General features: G+C 31.7%; 1 protein-coding gene across 1 annotated transcript; it reads right to left on the bottom strand.

Annotated features, from left to right (window-relative positions):
- Window positions 1-13044: 13044 nt before the first annotated feature.
- LOC143047737 (uncharacterized) lies at window positions 13045-26484 on the bottom strand. Its single transcript, XM_076220968.1, has 9 exons — window positions 26422-26484; window positions 23911-24344; window positions 22654-22822; window positions 20510-20736; window positions 19582-19609; window positions 19047-19127; window positions 17126-17260; window positions 15934-16068; window positions 13045-14516 (listed from the first exon to the last, which is right to left on the bottom strand). The coding sequence occupies exons 1-9, from the start codon at window positions 26480-26482 to the stop codon at window positions 13045-13047; spliced, it is 2742 nt and encodes a 913-aa protein (XP_076077083.1). The 5' UTR covers window positions 26483-26484.
- Window positions 26485-26857: the final 373 nt, after the last annotated feature.

The raw sequence follows: 26857 nt of genomic DNA, 5'->3' as shown, positions 1-26857 counted from the left end.
CCTGGTTGAATGGTTTAATACAGTAATACTTTTCTTCCTATATAGCGTGGTGTTCGCTGTTTACCATGGCTACGTGTTTAAGGCCCAACGTTGATCTATAATGGTTTACTTTAAACAAATTATTACATTGAGGGAAAGTTGTCTAATTTGAACTCATGCACCATCTTCCTATATCTATAAATCTTTAAAATTTCACCTTATGAATAAATGCTTTCCAATCCTCCAACAGAACGAACTAAATTTATAAATATAGAAAAGATATGTACACATTTCTAACGTCAAAAGACATTTACATCTTATTTATTTGTGTTCTAAACATTTTTTTTAGTACTCATTGAAAAAATGAACTATAACAAGCGATACGGATTGTTAGTTTACACTAAGAAATGTTCGCGTATTCATACGATCGGTTACTAGTCAAATCTCTGTTGCAACAATACATCGGAATGCCCTCACGGACATCGCGAGGTAAAAGAGCGTCCGCGAGGCGAGCTGATTATGTTCATAGAGATATCGATTTACCAACGGGAAAAGTCTTTGATATCCAAAAAGAGCTGTTTTCCTTCTCAATATTTTTGTCAATGGTAATAATAAATGCATTTTCTGTTTGACAAGATTTTTTATTTTCGTTGTATCTGAAGTTGTCCAATTTATAGTCTGAGGCTACTCGGTTGGTATCTTCAAAGTTCGGGACATCAGCATTTGTACATTTAAATTTGTTTGGATTGTTTATTTTACCATTGGAATATTCATTGTAATTTGGAGCTGTATTGGATTGGATTGTTTGAATGAATGTTTCTTTTTAGTCATGATATTTTTTGTCTATTTCGATATTACCAAGGTGGATAAGCTATAGCAGTGTGACCAGTATATTAGAATCTAATAGGTCGGTAGACTATTTGCAACTGCATTTAAATTCCGTCATTGCATCATCGCTTCAAATAGAATAAGTCGGTTAAACAATGTGATTGAAAACAATAGACTGAATAGGTTGTTATCACTTGCAACTATCAATAGGGTCAAGCAACATTTTCGAAATGATAAGTTCATGTAAGCGTTAATTTTGTTACAGCTACGAAATGTTAGTGATATTGATCCTAAAACATTAAACCGGTCATGATCTAATTTTGTGAATTATGTTTGAAGTTTTCTTGACATGCATTGTGACGTGTCATCGTATTCATTTTATATTAGAAAACTATAGCAGTTATTTTAGAAAAGTATCGCATTCATAATTTTTTTATATTAAAAAATCATTTATCTTGTCATCGAATTTGACCTACCAAATAAAAAAAACACGAAATCAAGTGTTGTGATCCCTTCTGATTTAAAATAATATCAGATAGAATGTTTAGTTTAATTAAAAATTGATTTTCAAGTTATAACAATGTCTAACAAAAATTCATCGTATTTTGTATTTTTTTTTCTTCTTTAATATGTATCGTTATAATATCATGAATACTGTATTTTTTTAAACTATGACATTTTTTTGGCATTTATAACCTTAACGGTCACTTTTCTCCATCAGATGTACAATTCGACAATTAAGTTCTTCTCAGTATTTCGATGCATGTAATAAAGTACTGAGCTACTGCGTAGTGATACAGTCGGGAAATAAACATTCCATCACTAAAGATATCGACCAAGTGACAGTTATAAAATGTGGTGGCGGGTTATTGCAAATGATCTATTTGACTAATCAGAAAGATTGTTTGAAAACAAATGAAAGTATATACTTCCTTAAAACATAAAGAATTGTTCAAATTGTATTTAACTCTAAGCACAACTGAGCAACTAAACCTTTGATTATAAGCGCTCACAACACTTTAACTACCTCAGGCAAAGTTGGCTTTAGATGAATTTGGATATTTATTTTAAGTATTTTTTACATATAGCTCTTCAACGATTTTCGTTACTTATCCGTCTTTGGATTTCAAATGTTTGGCTTTGAGCGTTCCTGATGAAGGCAAATCTAGAAAAGCGCCTCAGACGCAATAAATTATTTAACGTGTTGTTTTCCATTTTTTAAATACATCTGTTTTTATTCAGTCCGAGCTTGTTATACAAAAACCGTTTAAATGCATGGTGTCAGTGTCTAAATATAATTCATTTTGCAGATTCAAAAAATACCAAAAAATGTCGGCTCATGTTTAAAGAAACCAAAGATAGTCAGAAAAACTTATGTAAAACTGCCAAATTGCTAACAATAACAATTGAGTTAGAAAATTCCACCAACCTGACTGATTCTCTGGTGAAAGACTCATTCAAGACTTATTTCAACCGCTAATATGGAAACGTATCTCGGGCACTCATGGAAAAGGATTACTGCAATTGAAACCAGTCTACGAAATGCTTTCTTTGTCGCTTTTAAGTTACGAAACCGAAGAAACCTCCATAACATTACAGTCCAAACCTCAAGGTTGTGTGGAAAACCTGACAGAATTAGAATACGAACGCATTTTCCGAAATGTCTTGCTAAACTTTACGAAATATGTAACGAACATATCGGTGAAATGTCTGGCTACGCAAGATTTTATCAACAAATGGATGCAAGCTATACAATATTGTACTTACATTGTGATTATAATTGTTGTGATGTACTGCCCTCTAATGATCCCATCATCGTTGTATGGTCCAAAACAGTTTGTATATTGTCTTAAGGATTCGTCCCAAATGTTCAATTACGCTGTTAAGACAACCTGTTCGAAGAATGAATGCCAAGGACATAAAAAAACAAAAGGATGGTAGAAACAAGTTAATATCATATGCTAAATGGAACGGTATGGTAAAGTGAAAAGACAGACTTGAACAAATAGATAAAAATAAACAGGTCAAAATGAAAGTGTCAAAAATATATTTCATTATTTGGACAGATGACATGTTGGCCACAAATGAAGTCCCAACCAGTTTATTCAATGAACTATACGATTTATTCTTTAAATGCAGTATCAGAAAGCAGAAGTGCGTTGCAGAATGTTATGAAGCGCGTATTTGTGGTGATTGTTTGAAACCTGGTATTCGATATTCATTGTACAAGTTATTACGCTTTCTTCTACGCATCGTATTATCAGTGACCGTATGCTTACCTTGGATCATACGTATTTGCTTTTTTCTAATTTTACGAATATGAGGTACGGGAATCAAGACATAAAGCAGCAGAAACAAGAAATTTACTTGTGCGTATAGAAAACAATTTAGCCTATTATGGAACACCAATACATGTTTTATTTATTTTTTCTTATTTTCTCTTGGGTTTTGGTTATATCTTTCTAGAACAGACCAGTCTGATTTTATTCAAGAAGGTGAAGTGTTTAGTGCGTGATATCGAAATGTTTTGATGGTATGTACAGTCCTGCAAAGCGGAAGGTTGTTCAAAAGTCTATAATAATTTTATTGAAACCCTGCAAAATGTTTAGCATTTTCGGAATGTTAATTTGGCCCCCATACTGGATATGTGTTGTTCCGATAATAATGCCAGAATTCTCTTACAATTATGTTTTCCGGCAGTACACATAATTGTAAATTTCGTATCAAATTATTGAAAGTAAATTCAATAAGCTACCCCCAACCACAAAGACTGACCTTTCACAAATTGAAATTGGAATTATGTTTATTTTACTTTGTATAATGGTGTCATCTCTAATGCTAACAGTGGAACTTGTGATATTTCTTATTAGTGCAGCAATTTACACAATGGTTGGAGTAATTTTAAATTAGTCACATGCAATGCAATACATATTGATAATTTCTTTAGCTTGGTTGTAGTATCGTAGATGTTTTGATGGAATAGATCAGATTTATAAGGATTATGTATAGAGTAAATAAACGACAACTGAGTGCTATAGCAACAAAAGAAAGCAAGGAACAAGAAAACACGGCTTTCAAAGTTATTTATGACGGCACATGGCAAACAATTGATGATGAGGTTGGGATAAACAAGGAAAAACTGTTAAAAGCACAGATACAAACCACGATGCTCAGGTGAATAATAAACAAGACAAACACAAGGACAGCTCACAGATACAGGTTGATGATCACGAAAAAGAAACAGACCATACAAAGTATGACATTGATACATCTGACAGAACTCTGAAGATTAAAACAAACAGCGTCATGTTATTGCTAGACCAATTTGATCAACAATACATTACGAAAACATTTTTCTTCGAAGTTTGTAAGATTAAACCAGATGGACCAGGACAAATGAATAAACACTTCGTCAGAGCTCTGAGATAGTTTTGAATAATTATACTATTCTTAATATTTGTAACGCTTTTTGTATTAGCATTTAGAGATTCCTACAGCATGACTTTTTCATATCAATTGTTAGCAACGCTTGCCGGAGGAAACGTGCCCTTGAATCTAATGAAAACTAATATTATATTTGCTCAAGCTGAGAAAATAGATGTAAATGAACTAGTGAGTAGATATTTTAGGGATGAAGATATCACAAATGAAACTATACTTTCAAACGTTCAAAAACTACAGTAATCACTACAAGAAATGAAAAAAGGGGGAGTGAATGAAAACGAAAAGATCGACAATAAAACATCTGAAAAATTCGTTCCAGTAGCAGAAAATTTACATCAACTAAAAATGGTGAAGTAATTGTAAAAGGGGTATTCAAAACGAACCTTAATGAACAAATTGGAAAGGATGAAAAATGGTGGAATATTTCTGATATTGATAAGATCAAGTATGACGAATCGAATGAAATGAATGAAGGAACAGTTGATTTAACTTTTTGTATTTGTAAAAATATCCGAAACAAATATCAGAAAAATGGAAGTGAACAACAAAGTAGTAATGATATGCATAATGATAAGGACAATAACACCAAGGAGTCGTAATCGTTCATTGTACATGTTGAATAACAGTACTGAAAATTAAGCGGTCTAAATCGGTAGAATATCATATTTTTCTTTCGTGTTAGAATCATGCGTTTTTTTCTAAATGTAACTATTATATCTTTTACTGCAGATTTAACACTAGTCCGTTTGCTTTATTCAATGGTGATTTTAAATATTTATATGAGAACTTAGTTGTACGACAGATGAGTTGACTTCAGCTTTTGAATATTTGTATATAACATTTCATATCTATGTAGCAATACAACAGCAAAATTACTGTTAACATAATGAAATGGTCGACCGTTAGTGAAGACCTATATCAAACAATTATGACACAAACGAATTATAACCACTTGATAGGGTTTATGTTTGTTCAGTAACAATTTTCGATAGGGTCAATGTTGTTCAGTGAATTTAAAAAAAAGAACAAACGGTTATTTTCCTTTTAACGTCATTTTTTTTTGCCGACTTATGATGTTTGATTGTCAGTTTGTTACATTCTGTCCATCTCTTTTTTAAATTTCCTGTATGAAGTAATATTTTGAAAAAAATATCTAATATCTATTTAAGGTAATTTATATGTTAATAATATTTAAATGATTTATGTAATGATCCTTCTTTCAGATTATAATGTACTTTATCTAATGATGCTACTAACATATTTTAACTTCTTATATTGTTTCTATCCGGAACTTTTAATTGTTATGTAGTATTCGGGTTGTACAAGATGTTGCTTATATATCTGGTATATGATATCAAAAAATTGTTTCGCTTTTGAAACCAAACAAGTTTAACCGAACATTTTTGTTTTACAAGTTTTCTTTTCTGGTGTTGTTTTTGTTGTTGTTTTTTTTTAACGTTTATGTTTCACTTCATTTCATTTTTTTTATTTATTTCATTATAAGTAATGATACAGCAAAAAAATTCATCGGAAGGTACCAAGACCTTGTTGATAAATATTCCGTATCAACTTCTCAAATAATACACGATGGTCTTGATGTATAGATTCTTCGTACTGATGTTGTTTATCATCTTAACAACGTGTTTTATAGTTCTTTCATTTGTCTTTGTTCTATTATTAATATTACTTTTACTGTTGAATGGTTTCATGTGATATCCGTTTCACGTGGCTCGGTACTTATACATCTCGTTAATGTGTTTGTATTGACTTTCATTATTTTTTGTGGTTTGTTTTGTATTTGCGACTTTTTGTATTTCTTTTGTTCTTATAACGTGACTCTGTACTTTAAAAGATCCCGTCAGTATGATATTGTTCTATTATATGTCATTATGATATATTTCTATTATGAATTACAATATACGTTGAACCACAAACGTCAAAATCATTCTATCGCGTAGTGAAATTAACTATTTTTGGATTCTTATAAATTCTATATATAACTTTTGGACTAGTTTAAATCTCGGTCTATTTCTTAAATTTATTCTTACATACTTTTGATTTTTTAACCCTGTATGCTAACATTCCCAGGAAAATTTTAAAATTGTTTGTACGCACATTGAACGACAAATTTATGTGACGTATAAAATTTTCTGACGTCAGACACTCAAATCAATAAATGTGTTCGTAGATAGTAGATGTTTTTGTGTTCTGTTAAATTGTTCCTTTTAAAATTGTTAAACGATGATGACTGATGTACCCATATTTTGACTATTATATTTATTGTGTCTGTTTATTTAACGCATCAATGTAAAAATATCGGAAATTGATGAGACTGTCATTAAAGTGAGAGGGTTAGCGCCATAGAACCAGGTTTAATCCACCATTTTCTACATTTGAAAATGCCTGTACCAAGTCAGGAATATGACAGTTCTTGTCCATTCGTTTTTGATGCGTTTTGTTATTTGATTTTGCCATGTGATTATGGACTTTCCCAATTGATCTTCCTCTAAGTTCAGTATTTTTGTGATTTTACTTTTTCTCTCATTAGCATTAAACCTATTTTTTCAACCGATCAGAGAATACGATTAAGTTCCGAGGAAATTCAGCTGGAGTATTTATTGGCTCCTTTGAATCATTCTCAAATGTGTAGGTGTGTAGACATATAAAAAATGGGACTTATCAACCATTTCCGCGATTTTTTTCAGTGGTCTCGGTAGGGAATCTTATGCAATGATAGTATTTGTATTGAAAGAAATGTGAATCCACGTTTGCTTTCTAGCTATAGGTTATAATCCCCCTCTGCAATTTGATTAATAATTCGATTGATTTAAACTGACTTTATTTTGTCAGGGTTTACAATTTGTATATACAGTCCGCCAAAAGTGAAACACCACCTACTTTTATTGTATCGATCTTTTTTTTGATTTTTTTTTTTTCGTTTCTAAAAATCGATTGTTCCTTGATAAAGAGAAAACATACATGCAGCAAGTTTACTAATATACACCGTAAACAAACCATGAACTTAAGTTTCAAAATACTAAACTAGAGCTCAATTGAAGAAATTAAAATTATAAAAAGTAAAGCGAGTTTGATTCTAATGCAATTATTTTGAATCAATCATTCTGATTTGATTACAGTAAGAGTAAAATTCTCTATCGCCTTGTCTGTAACTAAGAAATTCGACAATATGAATTGCGGAAAGTAGTAACATGTAATATCTACAATAATAAGCACATATGAATCTTCTTTTTATCAAATTTTAAAAAAATCGGCCAAGAAGCCAGTAAACGCCCGGGTTTAATGTTTGACGCCAGAAACATATCTATGACGTCACCTTGTTTAGGGGCAATACAAGATGACATCTATTCGAGAAATTCTTTAATGACCATTTTACACTGCAATAACGATTAAAATTGAATTATGAATTTGCTTTGCATTAGAATAGAGATAGCGGTATTGTATTTGATGCTTCGATATTAATTCGCAAAGTTTGACTAACTACCGATGGACGTCTGCAAAGCTTCAAATACTATGCAGTTATCATTTAAATGCAAACCCTAAGACAACACATTGAGATGTTGCTGAAAAATAGACCATTGATGAATAGCAAACCCATACATCGTCTTGAGACGATGCAGCTGAATAATATTGTTTTTTATCAATTGTGTGTTGGTACAACATCACCATTGAATAACTATAAAATGTTCAAATATTAGATATTTCGGATAACAGATATCCTTCTTCGGTAATAGCACGATGTAAAATGAATCATGTCAATATTTTTCACGCCGTGTTTGGAAATTTTAAAATTGTACCAGCGTCTGAAGTGTCCGCTTAAATTGTATAAACGTTCAAGATTTTGATAGTGTCTCAATTTGAATATATTGACATGATTCATTTTACATCGTGTATGGTGATGCTGTGCCCTTTTTGACTTGTTATATATTATATTTTGTAGTGTACATAATCATATTACATTATCCATCTTCCTATAAGATTACTCGTTGACTATTTATTCAGTCATTTTATATATATATAACTCGTCTAAACATCAACCCAACAATGTTAGACCTGTAAATTTGCTTTCGCAAATTTTTTGTTCTTCCGTCGCCGGGATTCGAACCCATGCTACTGAGATATCGGGACACCAAATCGCCTGCACTGTTGTCGTCCCGCTAGACCACACGACCACCTGAGCTTCATAAAAATGAAGCTTTTGGTGGCCATGTGTTACCTTTACACGCCAGTTTTAATTTAGTGTCGTACTACAATACATAATATATAAGGCATGGAGATGTTATTTTTACAGATCAGCTAAATTATCTATAGTAAAGGATCCTACAAATTAATGTAAGATACAGTCACAGAAAATGATTATATTTATATGTACGTCTGTTGTAGAGTTGTCACTGGCTCAGACGTACGTATATATATATTGTGTTTTTCACGATCCAGGCAGACTGATATTCCAACTGTGTACAAAATGAATTATGATCAATATTTCAAACAACTAAGGATCACTAAACAACAACAAATTAGTACTAGACACCATCTTTCTAATTACTGTTATTATATTGACAATAATGTTATTCCTAGTGGCTTATGTATTAAAGCACTGCCTCAAACTACCGGTAACCTGTCTAATACATTTCTACGTAGGTGGGATCAGACCCTATTTCACTGTTCCCTCCGTCTACTGATACTCCTTAGAGAACACTGTATTGAACATCTTAAAAACTTAACAAATCAATTTGACTTCTTGTCTGACGCTTGCACAAAAGATCTAACAGCAAGCGAATTCGAGAACATCCCAGAGCGCCTGAGACATATAACCAACACTAAAACCGCCACTCTCCGCTCCAGACAAAGATGCAAATTGCAACGGGATGGTACTTCTTTCCCATCCATTAGTACAAATGAAAAAAATAATAATAAAACCAAAAACAGACATTTGAGACGTAGACCTCAAGTCCTCAGCAACAAGAGCAATACCGTTGTTAATCTCTCCAGCAAACAACGTTAACTTACTGAGGACGAAAATTTATTACTATCCAGAGGCCTAAACTTTTGTCCCGTCCCAGGTCCAGTGAATGATACTAAATTGTCTGATGAACTGGATAATTTTGCCAGGAGCCTCCGCATCAAGGAACATTTTGCATCGAAAGAGGACGATAGCTCCACCTCAGATAGTGACTCTGACGACTCCAACGAATATAGATTTAGAAAGAAAAGTAACTAGGTCCCTAAACCAAGCAAAAACACCACCTTAGACTCATTTATAGACAAAGTGAAAACGGATATACTTACAAATGTAAAAATAAATAATCAGACCTATGACAATCTAACATCTGGTAAACGTGTGGCTTTAACAAATTTGAGAGATAATGACGACATTGTTATTAAACCTGCAGACAAAGGGAGTGCAGTTGTCGTCATGGACAAATTTCACTATGTCCAAGAGACCATTCGCCAATAAGATAATGAACGGTTTTACAAAAAACTAAATTCGGACCCCTCCCTCCAATTCAGTGAGGAAATAACAGAATGTTTAACGGAAATGTGTGACAATAACATCATTGATATAGATACTCTCAAATATTTAAAACCTGAAGATTCTAAACCTGGGCGATTCTACCTGCTCCCTGAAATTCATAAACCTGGTAACCTTGGAAGACCAATCGTCTCAGCTAATGGTCATCCTACCGAAAAAATATCCGAATTCGTTGATTACTATTTTGGACCACATGTAGAAAATTTGCCATCTTTTATAAAAGATTCTACAGATAACCTACTAAAAATGCAGGATTTAATCCCTCTACCTGCCAATACTATTCTTGTCACAATGGATGTCACCTCCCGCTATACGAATATTCCCCATGTGGATGGCATTGAAGTATGTAAAGAAGTTTTGGACTCTCGATCTCTTAAAATTCCACCTACTGAATGCTTAGTAGAAATGCTTACTATGGTCTTGAAAAAGAACAACTTCACATTCCAAGGAGAACACTATTTACAGACAAGTGGCACTGATATGGGTACACAAATGGCTCCATCTTATGCCAATATATTCATGGGTAAAGTTGAAAAGCAACTGCTGGAGTGCTCCATCGAAAAACCGCTTATCTGGTATCGATTCATTGATGACGTTGACATGAAATGGGACAAGGGAGACCAAGAATATAAACTTTTATAACAAATGCTAACAATCAACACCCTACCATCAAATTCACCCATGAAACATATAATTCCACCATAAACTTTCTTGATACATCTAGCACCCTCTTTGTAGGTATAATAAGCACAAATATATACTGTAAACCTACAGATACTCATCAACACTTGACACTGCAAAACAACGTTTGGGGCAGCTCAAAGGACATTTAAAAAGAAGGGGATATAAACACAAAAACATTAAAAATAGTTTTCGAAAAGCGAAATCCATCCCCAGAAGCAGTCTGCTAACTTACAAAGAAAAACAGAAAAGTAAAAGAATCCCATATGTACTCACTTACCATCCATGCCTGAGAAATAGTTTCAAGACCATTCGTGATCATTGGAGAGCATCCGAGAAACATTATAAATAATCCAAAATCTTTTCTGAGCCTCCTTCAAACAACCTAACAGCCTGAGAAATATACTTGTCCGTGCTGACCTTTCCAAACCTAACCATACTGTAGGTAATTGCTAGCCTTGTGGGGATAAGCGCTGCAACTGTTGCAACCAATTGCAACATTCATCAACATTTCACAGTAAGACCACAGGAAAGGCATACAAGATCTTCTGCAATGTCAACTGCAAAAGCTCAAACGTGATTTACGTTCTTGAGTGTCCTATATGTGGTCTCCAATATGTTTGTTAATCTTGCAGCCTTTTCAAAAACGCCTTAATGGCCACAAGAGTGACCTCACAAAAAAACGTATATTCCTGTCAGCCAACACTTCAGGCTACCAGATCACATTCTGAAAGATTTTGTTCACATGAAGATCCTGTTCGATCACAATGATCTCGCGAGGTGTTAGTCACAACCTCAGTGTTAACAGGTTAGTTATCGCTGTAGTTGAACAACTTGCCCACCGACGCCAATCTTTAGCTACAAAACTTTGTTAGTTCTTTGTCTAGAGTTATATTGTGGATACTATTAAGATATTTTCTTACCTTTGACATTTGGCTCAAGTAAAGTAACAGTTTGATATATTTTTTATTCACCTAGTAATTTTTTAAAAAAATACCGAATTTTCCATATGCAACTATTCCAGTCATAATTACGATCGATAACTCTGCATACTACTGGTTTAATTAGGATTGTGTAAAATTTACTGGTTACCCGATTACAGATTTAAAGAAAATTGAAAAATATAGTTATTTCACCTCAGTTAATATCCATTCGAGGTCTTCTTTTATAAATATATATAAAATAATATCATAATGAATTTTTTTGAGAATCGGACAACAATGATCTACATAAGGTTTTTTTCAAAATTTACATCGTGATTAAATTGCCATGTTTGTTTTCTTTTGATCACGTTGATGTTATGACTTAATATCTCCTTCATTAATCTAGCTATGTCCTTGGCTATCATTAAAGTGACAATAACTAATTGCAATATAAACAATGAAATTAAATTGAATTATTTGCATGGACAAAATTAGTGTCGATCATCGTCTACGTTTGACAATTATTTGGTCGCCATTTTTTCTAAATATCAGAAATAAGCAACAGCGTATCAGCTTTATCAAAAGGAACCAGTGTTTGATTGTATGCTGCTTTAAGGTAAGACAATGACTTAAACCGCGATCATCCAACAGTTATTTTATTTTCATTGTAACAATCTTATAAAATATATTTTTACCAAGTCGGCCCACGCTGTCAATGTGGTTTCCATCTTGAAAAATAGTACCAGATTTTTTAAAATAGCTAATTTTCAAATCAATTCGGAAGGGACATAATAGAAAAATAAACTATTGCATATACAATATTTCAAATATTTATGAATATAGTAATAAGCACATATTTTCACACTTTTTCCATCTGTTTTGTTTAAATCGCAATTTTAGGTTTAACACGACAGAAAATCCAATATTTATCTAGGTGGTTTAACAGTGAATTTTTTGAGGCAACAAGACAAATTTTTAAATCCATTTTGAAAGGAGAAGACCTTAATTTAAACTTTTCCAATAGGCATAAATATATGAGAAAATGTTTCCCGCCAATTTTTCAAAAACAAGCACACTGACACATATTATTTTCATTTTTTTAGTTTCTTTATTTAGGTTCCACTTATTTATAGCAGACGTTTGAAATCCTTGTTATTTTGAAACTGAGTAGCAAACCTCCTTTATCTATGATGTGTTTATTTACAATATGATTTAATGAACACAGGTGAAAAACAGTAATCTAATGTAGCTATTACAATTAATGTATGACATCTATCATCTATGTGCCCATTCCAAAGTATAAACGTTGGAATACTTTTGATACTTGATCATAGTTTTCTAAAAGTTTCGCGATATCATAATATCCTCCTGTGTAAGCCAAATAAATAAGTGAAGGCCCACTTCTGGCACAATCAACTATACACAGTGGACACTTTGTTAGAATCATTTCAACAACAGCTGTTCGACCCTGACTGACTGCCGCATGCAAGGGATTCCATCCTGAAATGGTACGGTGGAAGATATCTGCCTTATGTACCAAAAGCAGTTTTACTACATCTACGTGCCCTTCTTTACAAGCGACAAATATCGAAGACTCTCCATATATGGTAAGTTGATGTATGTACGCCTTGTTTCTGATCAGCCTAGCATGTCCGCTTTGTTCACATTGCATTTTATTTCAATCATAAACTCAATGATATCTATAAAACCTGCCGATGCCGCTTCCACTAACGGTGTTGTTTCTAGGAACTCCTTTTTATATCGTATCCCAAATTTTTCAATGTTCATCAAATAATATCTAATATCTTCACTGCTTGGTTCAAAGCAATTTAGAAGCATGCATAAACAGGAACGAGTTTCTTCTTGCATATTAAGCTTTAGATGAGCAATAAGTTTTTTTCTAAACAACCCAAATTCAAGCTGTTTATTATGTATTGTACTTTTGATATTCTGATTTTTCAAATCAAAAATTAATCTTTGAAAATAAAAATACTCGTGGTCTTCTGGTACTATGATATATTTGTTGTCAGGTTCTGTTGGTAGGGATTGAAATCTAAAATGATCACGAATAAATGAGCTAGAAATATAATTAATAAAAATGTAGTTGAAACGATTGCCACAAATAACTGCTGAAATTTCAAATATTTTATCATGTATTGTTCCATATTTTGTTCCCCTTCTTTTTAAATAGATTCCTTCCAAACTCTTGAAAGTCTGGATTAAAGGATAACGTTCTGTTTTCTTGTTTAAATTTATATTAAATTCTGTTACTATTACCCTTATTTTCTGAGCAACGCGGGCACTCACTGTATTTTTCTCAAACCATTCAATATCAAATGAGTCACCGAACAGAATACAAAGGACAACAGCACATGCTTGCATATTATTGTCGGAGGACAGAAGGTTGTCTATATCACCTTTTATATAATCTATCGGCGAGGAAAAGAACTTTTCCAATTCTTTCCGATCTTTGCCTTTTGAAATCTGACAAAGTAAAGGGAATAAATCAGAGTACTCCGCTAAGTGTGGCAGTGAATATATCATATCAGCAGATATATACCTTTCAACCATAAGTTCTTTTTCTGTTGGTAGTAGGCATAATTCATATGAGAGCAAATTACATTCAAATTTCGTAAATAGATTCACTGCTTGGAAATGTACATTTCGATAAATATGATTCCTACACGATATCAGCAATATTTTCCGTTTAACTCCTCTTGACCGCGATAGATTAGCAGCGTTATTTCCATCATCTGTCTTAAATAATTTTTCTATTCTATCGTTTAGATCTTTCCATAATTGAACTGTGTTTATACTCATGGAATTCTTGCCGCAAATATCATCTATGACAAACACCTGATTCCTTTTAGGGTTGAAATAATATATTATTTCTCTTGGGTCTGTTACAAACGGTATTATCTCAAAGCCATTATTTTCTTTTAATTGTAATGCAACAAAATGTATTATCGAGGATTTTCCAGTCCCTGCCTTCCCGGTTACAACAACACAGTTCGTACTTTCTAGAGATTCATTGACATATTTTGTTGCTCTTGTCACCACAAACATTTGCTCTTCCCTTTTCCATTCTTGTATGTCTTTGTCATGTTGAGCTTTTAAAGTAAAATTAGATAATCAATATGGTTGCAATTTGTAAAGGGTAGACACATAGTCCAATTGAACACATACACATATGAAGCGAACAATCTGTTATAAATTAATATGCAAATATAATCCCTAGATGACGCAGGTGTATCTACAGAGAAAGGTAAATTCATCTTTGAACAAATAGTATTTAGTAAGTATCTTGTTTCAACTTCATTAGGGACTATAAGTCTAGTTTATTGACAAACGTAGTATAAAACGTTAAATAATACATTATCAAAGGCCAAGGAGGCAAAATAGGTGTGTAGACAATCGTAATCACAAGCACATCAAACGATATGAGACATGAGTATAAACTAAGAAACCTGATTTTTTTTCATTATTTACAGTATTGTGTTGTTAAGACTGCTGGTGAACTATATATATCAGTCCCCGCGGGTACCATCAGCTCAGTACTTCGGTTCAGACATGATTACCCTAACCTTATTTAAATTGTTTGTTTTAAAAATTGTAAAGAAACTAATGTTCAACTTCCCGAGCTTCGATATATTTGACTATCATTATTAATTCCTTTTTGGTCATACAGGCGTTCAACTGTGTCAACTGATATTAAAAAGGAAGATGTAGATTGTGTCTGATGAAAATAAATACAAAAAGCCCTTCGGAAACATTAAAACGTGTTGATTTCATTTGTTTGTCTTCATCGCAGCGTTTGTTTCTTTTTTTCATGCTCATTAGTTATAAGCGTATATCATCTTCATTGCGGAAACTTACATATTGAACAATGGTCAATGTTTTGTTGTAAAAACAACTTTATCATGCAACGAATATGTTTATATTACAATTATATATCTTTAAAAAAAATGAAGGTAAAAACTAAACAGAACATCCTATGCTACCGAAAACTATTTGAAACAACAAATAGTATATTCAACAGTTTTCTGTGCCTGACCCTCATACCGAAAGACGTTAATTACAAAATCAAAATTGTCAAAACAATTCAATCTTAAATGAGAATTTGTTTGCTGAAAAACTTGCCACTTCATCGATTCCATATGTAAAAAAAAAACATCGAGGAACATCAGTCAAACAAAAAAAGACAACACAATGGCCACAAACATGAAAAATCAAAAAACACACTACAATAAAATCATAACACAAAAAAACTAATGACTAAGCATCACAAAAATATGTGAGTGCCCCGGAAAAACTTTTTTGTTTTTTTGCATTTTTTTTTATATTTCAGGTATTGTATGTTCTTACAGTTAGATTCACAACACAGTCATGTCAATCAATATGAATTCCCGTTTTATTACAATATATCAAAACTGGTCCATTTTAAAAATGAGATCTGTAGACGAAAATGCAAAAGCAGATATCCAATTGTTTTATTTTTTTAGTAAACCTTATATTTCATATATGTACCTCTGATATTCTTTGGAATAGTTTCATCCTCTTGACGTTCAATGTCAATTTTTATCCGTCTGTGTTCATCTTCTATTTTAGCCATCCTCTCGTGTGCATTTTTACCAGAAGACTTGAAGGCCTTTTCGTTTTCTTCTGAAAAAAAAATGTTTTTGCAAAAAAGCATGTGTTGCATTAATTGTTTTTTCTGTGGCAACTGCTCTAGAAATACAAAACTTAATTTCAATGCGTACAGCTAGAACATTGTCCTATCCCCCGGAGTAGCTTCCAGAGCTGAGCAGAAATGTCTTGCGTTTCTGTCAATTGTCGCTTAATTTTGAATTTATGAGAACTGGTTATTTCGTGCTTTAACAGTACAGGTGAATACTGAAAACAGTAATATTACTTTTTTTATATAATATTACAGGTAAAAGTAATACAACAAAAAAGAGTATTATAATTTTTATTGTACTAAACAGATGTAATATTATTATCATACTGAAACGTGTTATATAGTCTTTAAAGTACTGAAAACAGTTATATTACTAGAAAATCCCTATATTACATAGAGCTGTGACATTAGTCCAAAAATCACTAATGTAGTAACAGTACATAGAGTAGTTTTGAAGTGAAAAAACGGCCATATTTTTCCATTTGTTATGATGAACCTTAAACCTTAAAGTTTCTTCAAACAAGGAAGATTCTGAACAAATATAACTTACAGATATAAACTATATCAAGTGTTCAAATTATTTTTTTCAAAATGGTCCCTAAGCCACAAATTTGCAATTTCTTTAATACAAAATGCTCAAAAAAATACCATAACACTTGGGTTTTGTACATTTCATGAGGAGAAACTTATATAATATAGTCAAATACCAACTTATAACCCCATCAAAGTATCATACCTTACATAAATTATAAGAACATCAACCAAAAAATGACACAAAAAAACTTATTTTTGAGGAGTTATCTCCCCTTCGAATGATAATTTTCATAGAAAATCAAAAATGCTGATTTTGAGATTTCCTCAAGTTAGATTTTATGGAACTTTTTTCTGTGTATAGATAGTGCTTAATGCTATAAATAAGAACTAAAACATTATCTGTTGAATTAGTTTGAGGTTAAAACTGTGTATACATTTAAAAGCAGACATCAAATGTAATAAATGTGTGTGTAGACTTAATCATGTTAATATTTGATATATATGTACCTTGGATATTCTTTGGAATAGTTTCTTCGTCTTGACATGTATTGTTTTCTATTAATCGTCTCTGTTCATCTTCTATTTGCGTCATCCTCTCGTGCAAATTTTCATCAGCAGATTTTAATGCCTTAAAGGTTTTTCCTGTAAAATAATGATTCATAATAAAGAGTGTGTCAGTCTCTTACTGCGTTGGAAATATATCTATAGATTTACTTGTTGTGCATTTTAATCAGAGGTAAGTATTGAGTGGTCAAACGGAAATATTGATTACATGCTTACTACATGGATAAGGAGCAAAGACTAAACTGTGGTCAATTGGAATCAAATTTGTCCATATACAAAAGAGTTCTGATCCATAAAAATGTTTCGAGCGATTACCAGGGGAAAATGGTAGAAAAACTTAAAACTGTTAAATAATCTTTCCACAGTTCCGCACCAAGTGGTGATAAAATCATGTCAATACAATTGTCTTTTTATAAGTTTTAATATCACTTTTTAACATGATTTTATTTCATGTAAGTGAAATTTCTTCGTCATTTCCTATAATTATTCTATTATGAACACAATGTATTTTAAGTTTGAATAAATGTCTTTCTTACTCGCATTACCATTTCAGGCATTTACATTAATGTCTGGACAGTTAAATAATTATTACATGTGTTTTTATAGTTATCCAGTACCAGGATTATAATTTTATACGTCAGACGCGCGTTTCGTCTACATAAATAAAGGCAACAGTATTATACCGCTGTTCAAACTCATAAATCCATGGACAAAAAACGAAATCAGGGTAACAAACTAAAACTGACGGAAACGCATAAATATAAGAAGAGAACAACGACACAACACTACAATGTAACTAATACACACAGAAACGGACCAATCATCAGAAAAAATCCCACGAAAATAACAAATATAACATCAAAACCAAATACATGAATTTGGGATAGACAAGTACCGTGACACGTCTTATGGCAATGTCAATTTACACTCAAAAATAAGAGAAAACAAACGACGCAACGTTAAATTGTAACACACACAGAAACGAACTATAATATAACAATGGCCATATTCCTGACTTGGTACAGGACATTTTTAAAGGAAAAAATGGTGGTTTGAACCTGGTTTTGTGGCATGCCAAACATAATATTACAGGACTACAATACAAATAAATAGGAAAACGTATTAGACAAAGAAACACATGATTAATGAATAACAAGGAGGTTTAAAATTTAATATGCCAAAAACGCGCCTCGTCCACACAAGACTCACCAGTGACGCCCAGATACATAAGACTTATCAGTGACGCTCATATTAAGAGAGATATAAAAGCCAAACAAGTACAAAGTTGAAAAGTATTTTCGTCCTTTCAATAAACCCTTTGGTAATAAAAAAAAATCTACACATATAACTTAAAATTAAAAACAAATATATATGAAAGTATAAAACGTAACATAAAATGGAGCTCTTAAGAATATTTAAAACTGAAATTTCCTTTTCAAATGGCAAAATATAAACGTTCAAACATATATAACGAATAAGTTACTTAAACCAGATACGATTGATAGGTATCAAAGGTTATATACACATTTTGTTTAATGTGTATGTATGTTTTCCAACAATGATTCTTTTTGCTATGTTATAATGCAACACGTAGTATTTTTTCAAGGAATGCGACCATTACTCGAGATTTCGAGTACTTGCTCGGGAGACCACGTACTTGAGTACAATTTAAGTACACGGATGCTCGTTTGTCTTTTAAAAATCTTTAAACGTTTCTCGACACCGATGAGGGACATATGTAACGGTGTTGGTACACGTACTCATTTTTTCGTGTGTTTATGTCCTTGTTGCTAATATAATATTCAACCGTAGTTGTTATTTTTTTTACTTGATTGTGTAGATCTGATATTGAATATATATTTACCATGAGTATTATGTTTGTTTCCTTCTATTTGTAACATCCTAGTATTGTCATCTATCTGCCTCATTCTCCAGTGACAGGTCTCTTTTGAATAAACAATTAAGAATAGTTATTGTTGAGCAGCTGATATGTCACAAGTATGCAAAGGATCAATATTAAGCATGAAATATTGGAGTACTTTTTAAAAAATTTCACATTAAAAAAAATTAAATAATTTTTCGAAAAATAATAATAAAAAAAAAGAGATTAGAATCCACTTTCATCTGTGAAACGAGTCCCACAACGGTCAACTAAGTCGTGATTGCATCTGTAAAATAAACAAAAGGATGAATTTAAATTCATAACTTTGAACTCTTGGTTGAATATCTTTATTGTGAGTCTTAATGTTTTTGTCATGCCGTTTTCTCACTATTTTCAACTTATTCATATGTTCTCCTTAACCAAGACCTTTATTTTTACTGATTCAGTGTGGTGTTGTATTTCTGACAAAATCTGAAACTGAGAAAAAAAAACAGATTGAACTACAAAATTTACTCACCCATCGAAAAACTGTGCATTTCATCTTTCTGAAATATGAGTAGAGTGTTTAAAACATTGAAGCAAATTTATTGACTTGTGGGACGATCTATATTAGACTTTAAATTTGAAATAATAATGCATTTCTGGTTTTTGACTGAATCATTTATCGACTATCTAAATCCACCAATATAATTTTTTTAAACCAATAGCTTAAACAAGAAAATGAAAATGAAATGTTTTTTTCTTAAAGAAAATTTGATATGAAAGGACTGAACACATATATAAACCGATCATGAATTTAATAGATATTTTAATATGGTCGCGCATACTTCATAAGTTGTTATTTATAAATTCCTTAAACTGAGTTTGAAAAAACAACACAAAGAAATAGTTTGTGTTCTGCTCTTATTGGTCTAATGTCCGGAATTTACCACACCGAAATTGAAAAATTATAATTGCAGTTTATAAGCGCCCATTAACTTGTTTTTTTTTCTGAACTATTTCGTCAATACCAACCATAGATGAATTTCTATATCAACAACAATCAGACTATAAAATTAGCAAATTAATTGTTGAAATGCTTTGATATTTAAACCTCACACGAAGGACATTTTACAGCTAGATATTGCGTTGAGAAAAAGCAAAAAGAAAGACTGAACTTCGAGGGAAATTCAAGACGGAAAAATTCCTAAGAAAATTTCAAAATCAAAAGCTCATACACATCAAAAGAATGTATAACAACTATGATATTCTTATTAATTGTTTCCGTCTTTATACTCTATATTACTATACTCTGTGTGTGTTACATTTTAATGTTATGTCGTTGTTCTCCTCTAATATTTAATGCATTTCCCTCAGTTTTAGTTTGTTGCCCTTATTTTGTTTTTTGTCCATAGATTTATGAGTTTTGAACAGCGGTATACTACTGTTGCCTTTATTTAACATACATTTGATACTTTCTGTACTTCCTCTTCCAATTTTGACATTTTCCCGTCCATTGTATCAACTGTATCTTTTAAGGCTTTAATGACATTTCGTACTTCTGTTAAATTATTGTCTGTTTCACTTGCGTGTTTGATACTATCCCTTATATGTTTTGACAAAATTCTAGTTCTGTGACGGATTTCTGTTACCAATTCTAGGCCGATGGTAGTCCCTGACAGGAAGTTAAGGCCTAGAAAATAATTAATTTATTGTTAATGAAATACATTCATCAAATTGCAGTTGTGTAATGTTCATACGTAGCATCTTTCCAAAAATCAATACTACCATTATTTCATTGTGTTCATGTATTATATTCAACCATATTTCCCAGTCACATCTACAATTGTACAAATGACATCAAGTGACAATAAATGTTACTACAATTGTGCAATGACATCAAATGACAATAAATGTTACTACAATTGTGCAATGACATCAAATGACAATAAATGTTACTACAATTGTGCAATGACATCAAATGACAAAAAATGTTACTATAATTGTGCAATTACATCAAATGACAATAAATGTTACTACAATTGTGCAATTACATCAAATGACAATAAATGTTACTACAATTGTGCAATGACATCAAATGACAAAAAATGTTACTATAATTGTGCAATGACGTCAAATGAAAATTAATGTTATTACAATTCTGCAATGACATCAAACATCAAAAAATGTTACTACAATTGTGCAATGACATTAAATGACAACAAATGTGACTGCAATTATGCAATCACATCAAATGAAAAAATAAATGTTACTACAATAGGCTATTTGCCAATTCCCGTAATTGACCCTGTAATAAAGAGCCAGCAGACAGAGCAAAGGAGAAGGTCCGGTAAGGACTCATTTTGGCCTCAAATTTCAGTTTCATCTGACGAAAGATTTTGACCACTTTTTAAACACTTAAGTGTCCATTTCATTTGATTCAATTAGTTTATGTGAAAGATTTTAACTGATTAAGTCATTAAAAACGATCCGATTGAAGCTCAAATATGAAAAATCTCTCAAATATGCCAAAAAACGTCACTTTTCAGATTGTTTTTGTCGAAATGAAAGTGGCCGCATCCGTGTTCATCCACAACCTTTATATATGTTATGTATTATCATAAAATACAACTTACATTGCAATATTAAGGATGAACACGAATGCGGCCACTTTCGTTTTACACGGAAACCGTCTAAAATTTAACTAATATGATAGAATTTTGAAGATTTCAGTAATTAAGCATGACTTAATGGTGCTACAACCCGATATATGTGCATTGTATTGTCAAAAACAGCCCGTATTTATGTAGCAGTAGCATTCAACTGTCCAATAAATAACTAAAAGTTTACATTTTAACAATTTTGTAAAACTGTTATATTTTTGGGCCAAAAGAGGGCCTTACCGGACCTACTCCTTTACCCGTGCGTAATGTGATTTGAGCGTCACTGAGTAATCTGTAAGGTTTTTGAATCTTATAATCACATTTATTTGTTGTTCAGCTAAATACTTTTGACATCAACAATTATTTTTAATGAAAAATTAGTTAAACCAACAATACTTCAATTCATCATGCTTTGTATTGGAAAATGTCACTTTTGTCCGTAATGGAACCAGTCGACGATTGACAAAGGGAAGTAATTTGCTTAATAAGTATGTAATAACAGAATCAAATCGGTAATTGGCAAATGGACTATTGTGCAATGACATTTAATGACAATTAATGTTACTACAATTGTGTAATGCCATCAAATGACAATAAATGTTACTACAATTGAGCAATAGCATCAAATGACAATAAATGTTATTACAATTGTGCAATAACATCAAATGACAATAATAGTTATCAAAGTTACCAGGATTATAATTTAGTACGTCAGACGCGCGTTTCTTCTACATAAGACTCATCAGTGACGCTCAAATCAAAATATTTATAAAGCCAAACAAGTACAAAGTTGAAGAGCATTGAAATGTTACTACATTTGTACAATAATATCAAATGACAATAAATGTTACTACAATTGTGCAATAGCATCAAATGACAATAAATGTTACTACAATTGTGCAATAACATCAAATGACAATCATTTAAAACACCTAATTGTGACTCACCAGTTGTTCCCCATCTGTTTAGATCTCCAATTATTCGATTCTCTTCAGATAGTATCAGACTTAATTTTTTCACAAGGTTTATCATAAGTTGAATGGAGTACACATTCCTGCCTGTATCCCACTGCGAAAAATCGCAATGTGCCCATGGATTCCTGATGTTTGATCGTATCTGAATATTTTAGAAATTTTAAATATCTTTAATATTTATTTTTTAAGTGAAATTTAATTTGAGTATTGATATGTTATGTGTTCTATCAATGAAACACGTTTTAATTATAAAAAATTAAAAATGTAAACTAAATATCAACGGAACCAATTATTTCACATGTTACGTTTGATGTTTACGCTACCTTTACTTTGTCAATGTTGACCAATATTGCATAAAATATCAGTCAATTACATTCTTGTCTTTCAAGATGTATTTTTTTATTATGATTATTTTTAATTAATTCCCATGTGTGTACTAACAACCATGATACCAAATACTAATAATCACAATTCATATACGATGTTTTTAACTGTTTTCACTAATATTGATGCACAAAAATGCATGTACCTAGTCAGGAATGTGAAAGTTGTTTTCCTCTTGTTCCGTTGATTGATAGTGTTTGATTGTGTCTGTTTTATGGCCTACTTCTATTTCCATTTGTGATATAATTTGATATTTTTGTTTAATGTTTTTGTACGTTTGAAGCCCTTTAATGGATTTTTCTTCATCAGGATAACGTACAAGCTTTTTATGTGACCATTTGTCCTGATGATGTAATGACCTTCATTCACCAAAACGACAAACTAAAAAAGGCAAGCAAATAGGGACTACAATATAGCTTCTAATTTAGAACGTAACGCTTGTACGTAGTTGTAATTTTCTTATAAGTCAAAATTTTATTATGTTGAACATGTTTATATGATTCTATTAACTAATTTTGAACGTACTTTTTTTAAGATCACAATAATGGCGCTTCCTATTCTGATTGCGCGACATTTTATCAAGTCATAGATATTCAGTATATACATGTAAAGCTCTGGATTGATAAGTCCGGTAATGATTTATATATTATTTAGGTGGTAATCATTTTTTTTACTTTGTTTTCTGTGGATAAATGCTTCCTTCTGTTTGATTATTCATAACACCAAGATATCATAAGGAAAATTAAGGTTCATATTAATAAATCAAGTACCTTGAATATGTTTTAAAACCAAAGTATAACATAGTTACAATAATCTTAAAACGTAACTGTATGGAAAATAACCAACCGAATTTGCATCGTGTTGTACTACTGTTGGGAAGGTGTCAACATTTATGAGTATCGCTAATAAAGCTGATGAATCACATGCTTCATCAAAGGCTGTATAGTGTGCTATGGTGAGTTGTTGTAAAAACAATTTTGAAAAGTCCACAGCATTCTGAACTTTGTAGTCATAGAGTTTCACTTGTCCTTTATAAAATGCCTTGTTATTATTTATTTTCTCGTAATTCAGTCTATATCCATTACTACTTGGTGGATACCTTTCCAGAAAACCATTATTATATAATTGTGCATTGATGTTGTTTGATGTTACTAGTGAGGTATATAGCTGATTGATTTCAGATTCAATGTATTTTCTCAATACCGGCGACAAAATGTCATGAAGACATATACCAATAACAAGCCATCTTTTCTGGTTGTCCTTTAGATCGCTAGGGGGTGCTGAAAAAAATGTGTCCATTAATGTCCTGTTTAATTTAATTTTGTAACACCCCTCATCAAGGAAACATACTTCCAAGTTGATATAACGAAGAAAAAAGGAAAATATCACTTTATTTAAATTGAACGATATAAGGAAGTTTCTGTTTTCAGTTTTATCAAGATAACATTAATCTAACCATCTAACAGTGGATTCCAATTTATTTAGGAGGCTGAATACTTTGGATTCATTAGAATTCAGTAGATACCAATTTTCGTGGGTTTCGTGGGTACAGGTGAACCACGAATTCAAATGTTCAACGAATATCATGTTTTCAATAGGCTTTGTGAACAGAGATTGACAAAACCACGACATCAAATATCCACGAATAGGCACGTTTTCAGGAATCCACGAAAATTGATACCAACGAAAAGTAAATGAATCCACAGCACATTGATGCAAAACAGTAGAACAGAAATGTTAGTATGTTGGGTTTCTATAAATTGGTGCGTTTTAAAACGAATCAATTCGTCAAACACGAGGGCTTGTAAAGAATTGCGGTAACGATAAACTTATTCTTTAGTGGTGCCGTCGCTATCTTTGTAATGTCACTTTGAAATGATATTATTGCATTAAATGTTTTAATGACAGATCTATTAATATCAATAACATCTTAAGCAAGCGTACGATCAAGACTAACAATTCACCATGCAACCCATCTAAAGTGGTGTAATGACAACTGAAAATAATGCACGTCAGTCGATTAAAATCTTTCAGAGCGGGAACGGAGTAGTATTGACGAATGTATTGAAAATAAACTGGAAGAAACCATCGGAGGAAATATAGAGTGTGAAGTTCGAAAATTTAAATTATGTTTAAAACCAGTAGCATTAACCACATCTCCAGTACTATAGATTGCAATACCTCAGAGTTTTTATCGTTTGCAAAATTTAAAAAAGATATAAAAGAAAACGGACTTCAAGGAAAATTAAAAATCGCAAGTCCCAATTCAACTGTCAAAATTAAAAGCTGAAACACATCAAACGAACGGATAATATCTGTTATATTCTTGACATTTTCCCATCAATTAATGAATGTTCATTTTTTCACTGAATCTTAAAAACAAATTTATCTGTTTACTCATATTTTACTTTTAAAAATGATTGAACATGCGTCTTATTGTTATGGCTGAAATGATTTAGTAACAGTGTCATATGTCTGCTATGTATGGATATTATTACTATTCCAAAAACACCTGATGGCCTTCGTTCTAACAATTGATCCTACGTTCTTACGTTTTCAACACATCTATACTTCAAAATACAATTTAATTTCTTTTGCTATTCCTTTATTTTCTGTAAAATTTATTCACCAATAATCAAACAAGGTATATAGTATTACGATTATATCTTACCATTTCATTGATTTATCTGAAAGATATATTCTTCAAATATTTGTATTAAAATAAAATTGAGAAAGGAAATGGTGAATATGTCAAAGCGACAACCACCCGACCATAGAGCAAACAACAGCCGAAGGCAACCAATGGGTCTTCAATGTAGCGAGAATTCCCGCACCCGTAGGTGTCCTTCAGCTGGCCCCTAAAATATGCATAATAGTACAGTGATAATGGACGTCATATTAAACTCCGAATTATACACAAGTCTATCTCCGTATACGAACTGTACCTACACGTACAAAGGGCTATGATTTACAGCTTTTGTGTTTGTTTTGATCTGTGCAAGTACAGTTACGGTAAAATGTTTGTTGTTTGGTCTGTGAACATAATAGATTACAATAAACAAAATATAAGGCTAAATGTGTCGTTGGATGTCTTCAAACAAATTTTATAAAAATGTTTAAAAGTCTACGACGATTAAATAATAGAAATAAAAATAAATGTTTTGTAAGATATCTACCAAATCTTTCAAATATTCCTTACATAATAAAGGAATACACAAGTATAAACCTTCCTACAAACAAGAATAACTGAAGTGGTGCTAGGTAAAAGTAAACAATAATCTTTAAGAAAAACAAATGCCTATATAGCTATATATCTGATCGATCTTGTAAAAGAAATTTCATAAATTAATTACCTACCAGTATTTGACGAAAACCCTGTCTGATCGTCATCAGAACTGTTTTCTTCAGATGACGACATAGCCACCTAAAACGAGTAAGAAAATTATATCTTCAAGAACTGTTTATAATACATTTCGGTCATTGTGAAGTTTTTTTTAATGTGTTTGTGTGCGTCTATATTTCACCTTATAACTATACTATTTAGTGACAGTCTTCCAAAAGAACAAATGTAAAACTAAATGATTTTGAACCATCTGAACATTCAAACTCTCCAGTATTCCGATTGAACTTATTCAAGTTCTGGATCCCAATCTACATTGTAAATGATTACACGATTTTGATAACTTTTTTTCTCTTGTCTTATCCCTGTAAGATAATTTTAAATCTTAAATCATTTGCAAGACTAAGCTTTCATGTAATGAAATTGAAATTGAAACATCATTGAAACCTGTTA

The sequence above is a fragment of the Mytilus galloprovincialis genome, chromosome 10 (genome assembly GCF_965363235.1).
Source record: "Mytilus galloprovincialis chromosome 10, xbMytGall1.hap1.1, whole genome shotgun sequence".
Lineage (NCBI taxonomy): Eukaryota > Metazoa > Mollusca > Bivalvia > Mytilida > Mytilidae > Mytilus > Mytilus galloprovincialis.
Note: the sequence above shows the minus strand (reverse complement) of the source record. Positions and strands in the feature narration are given on the sequence as shown.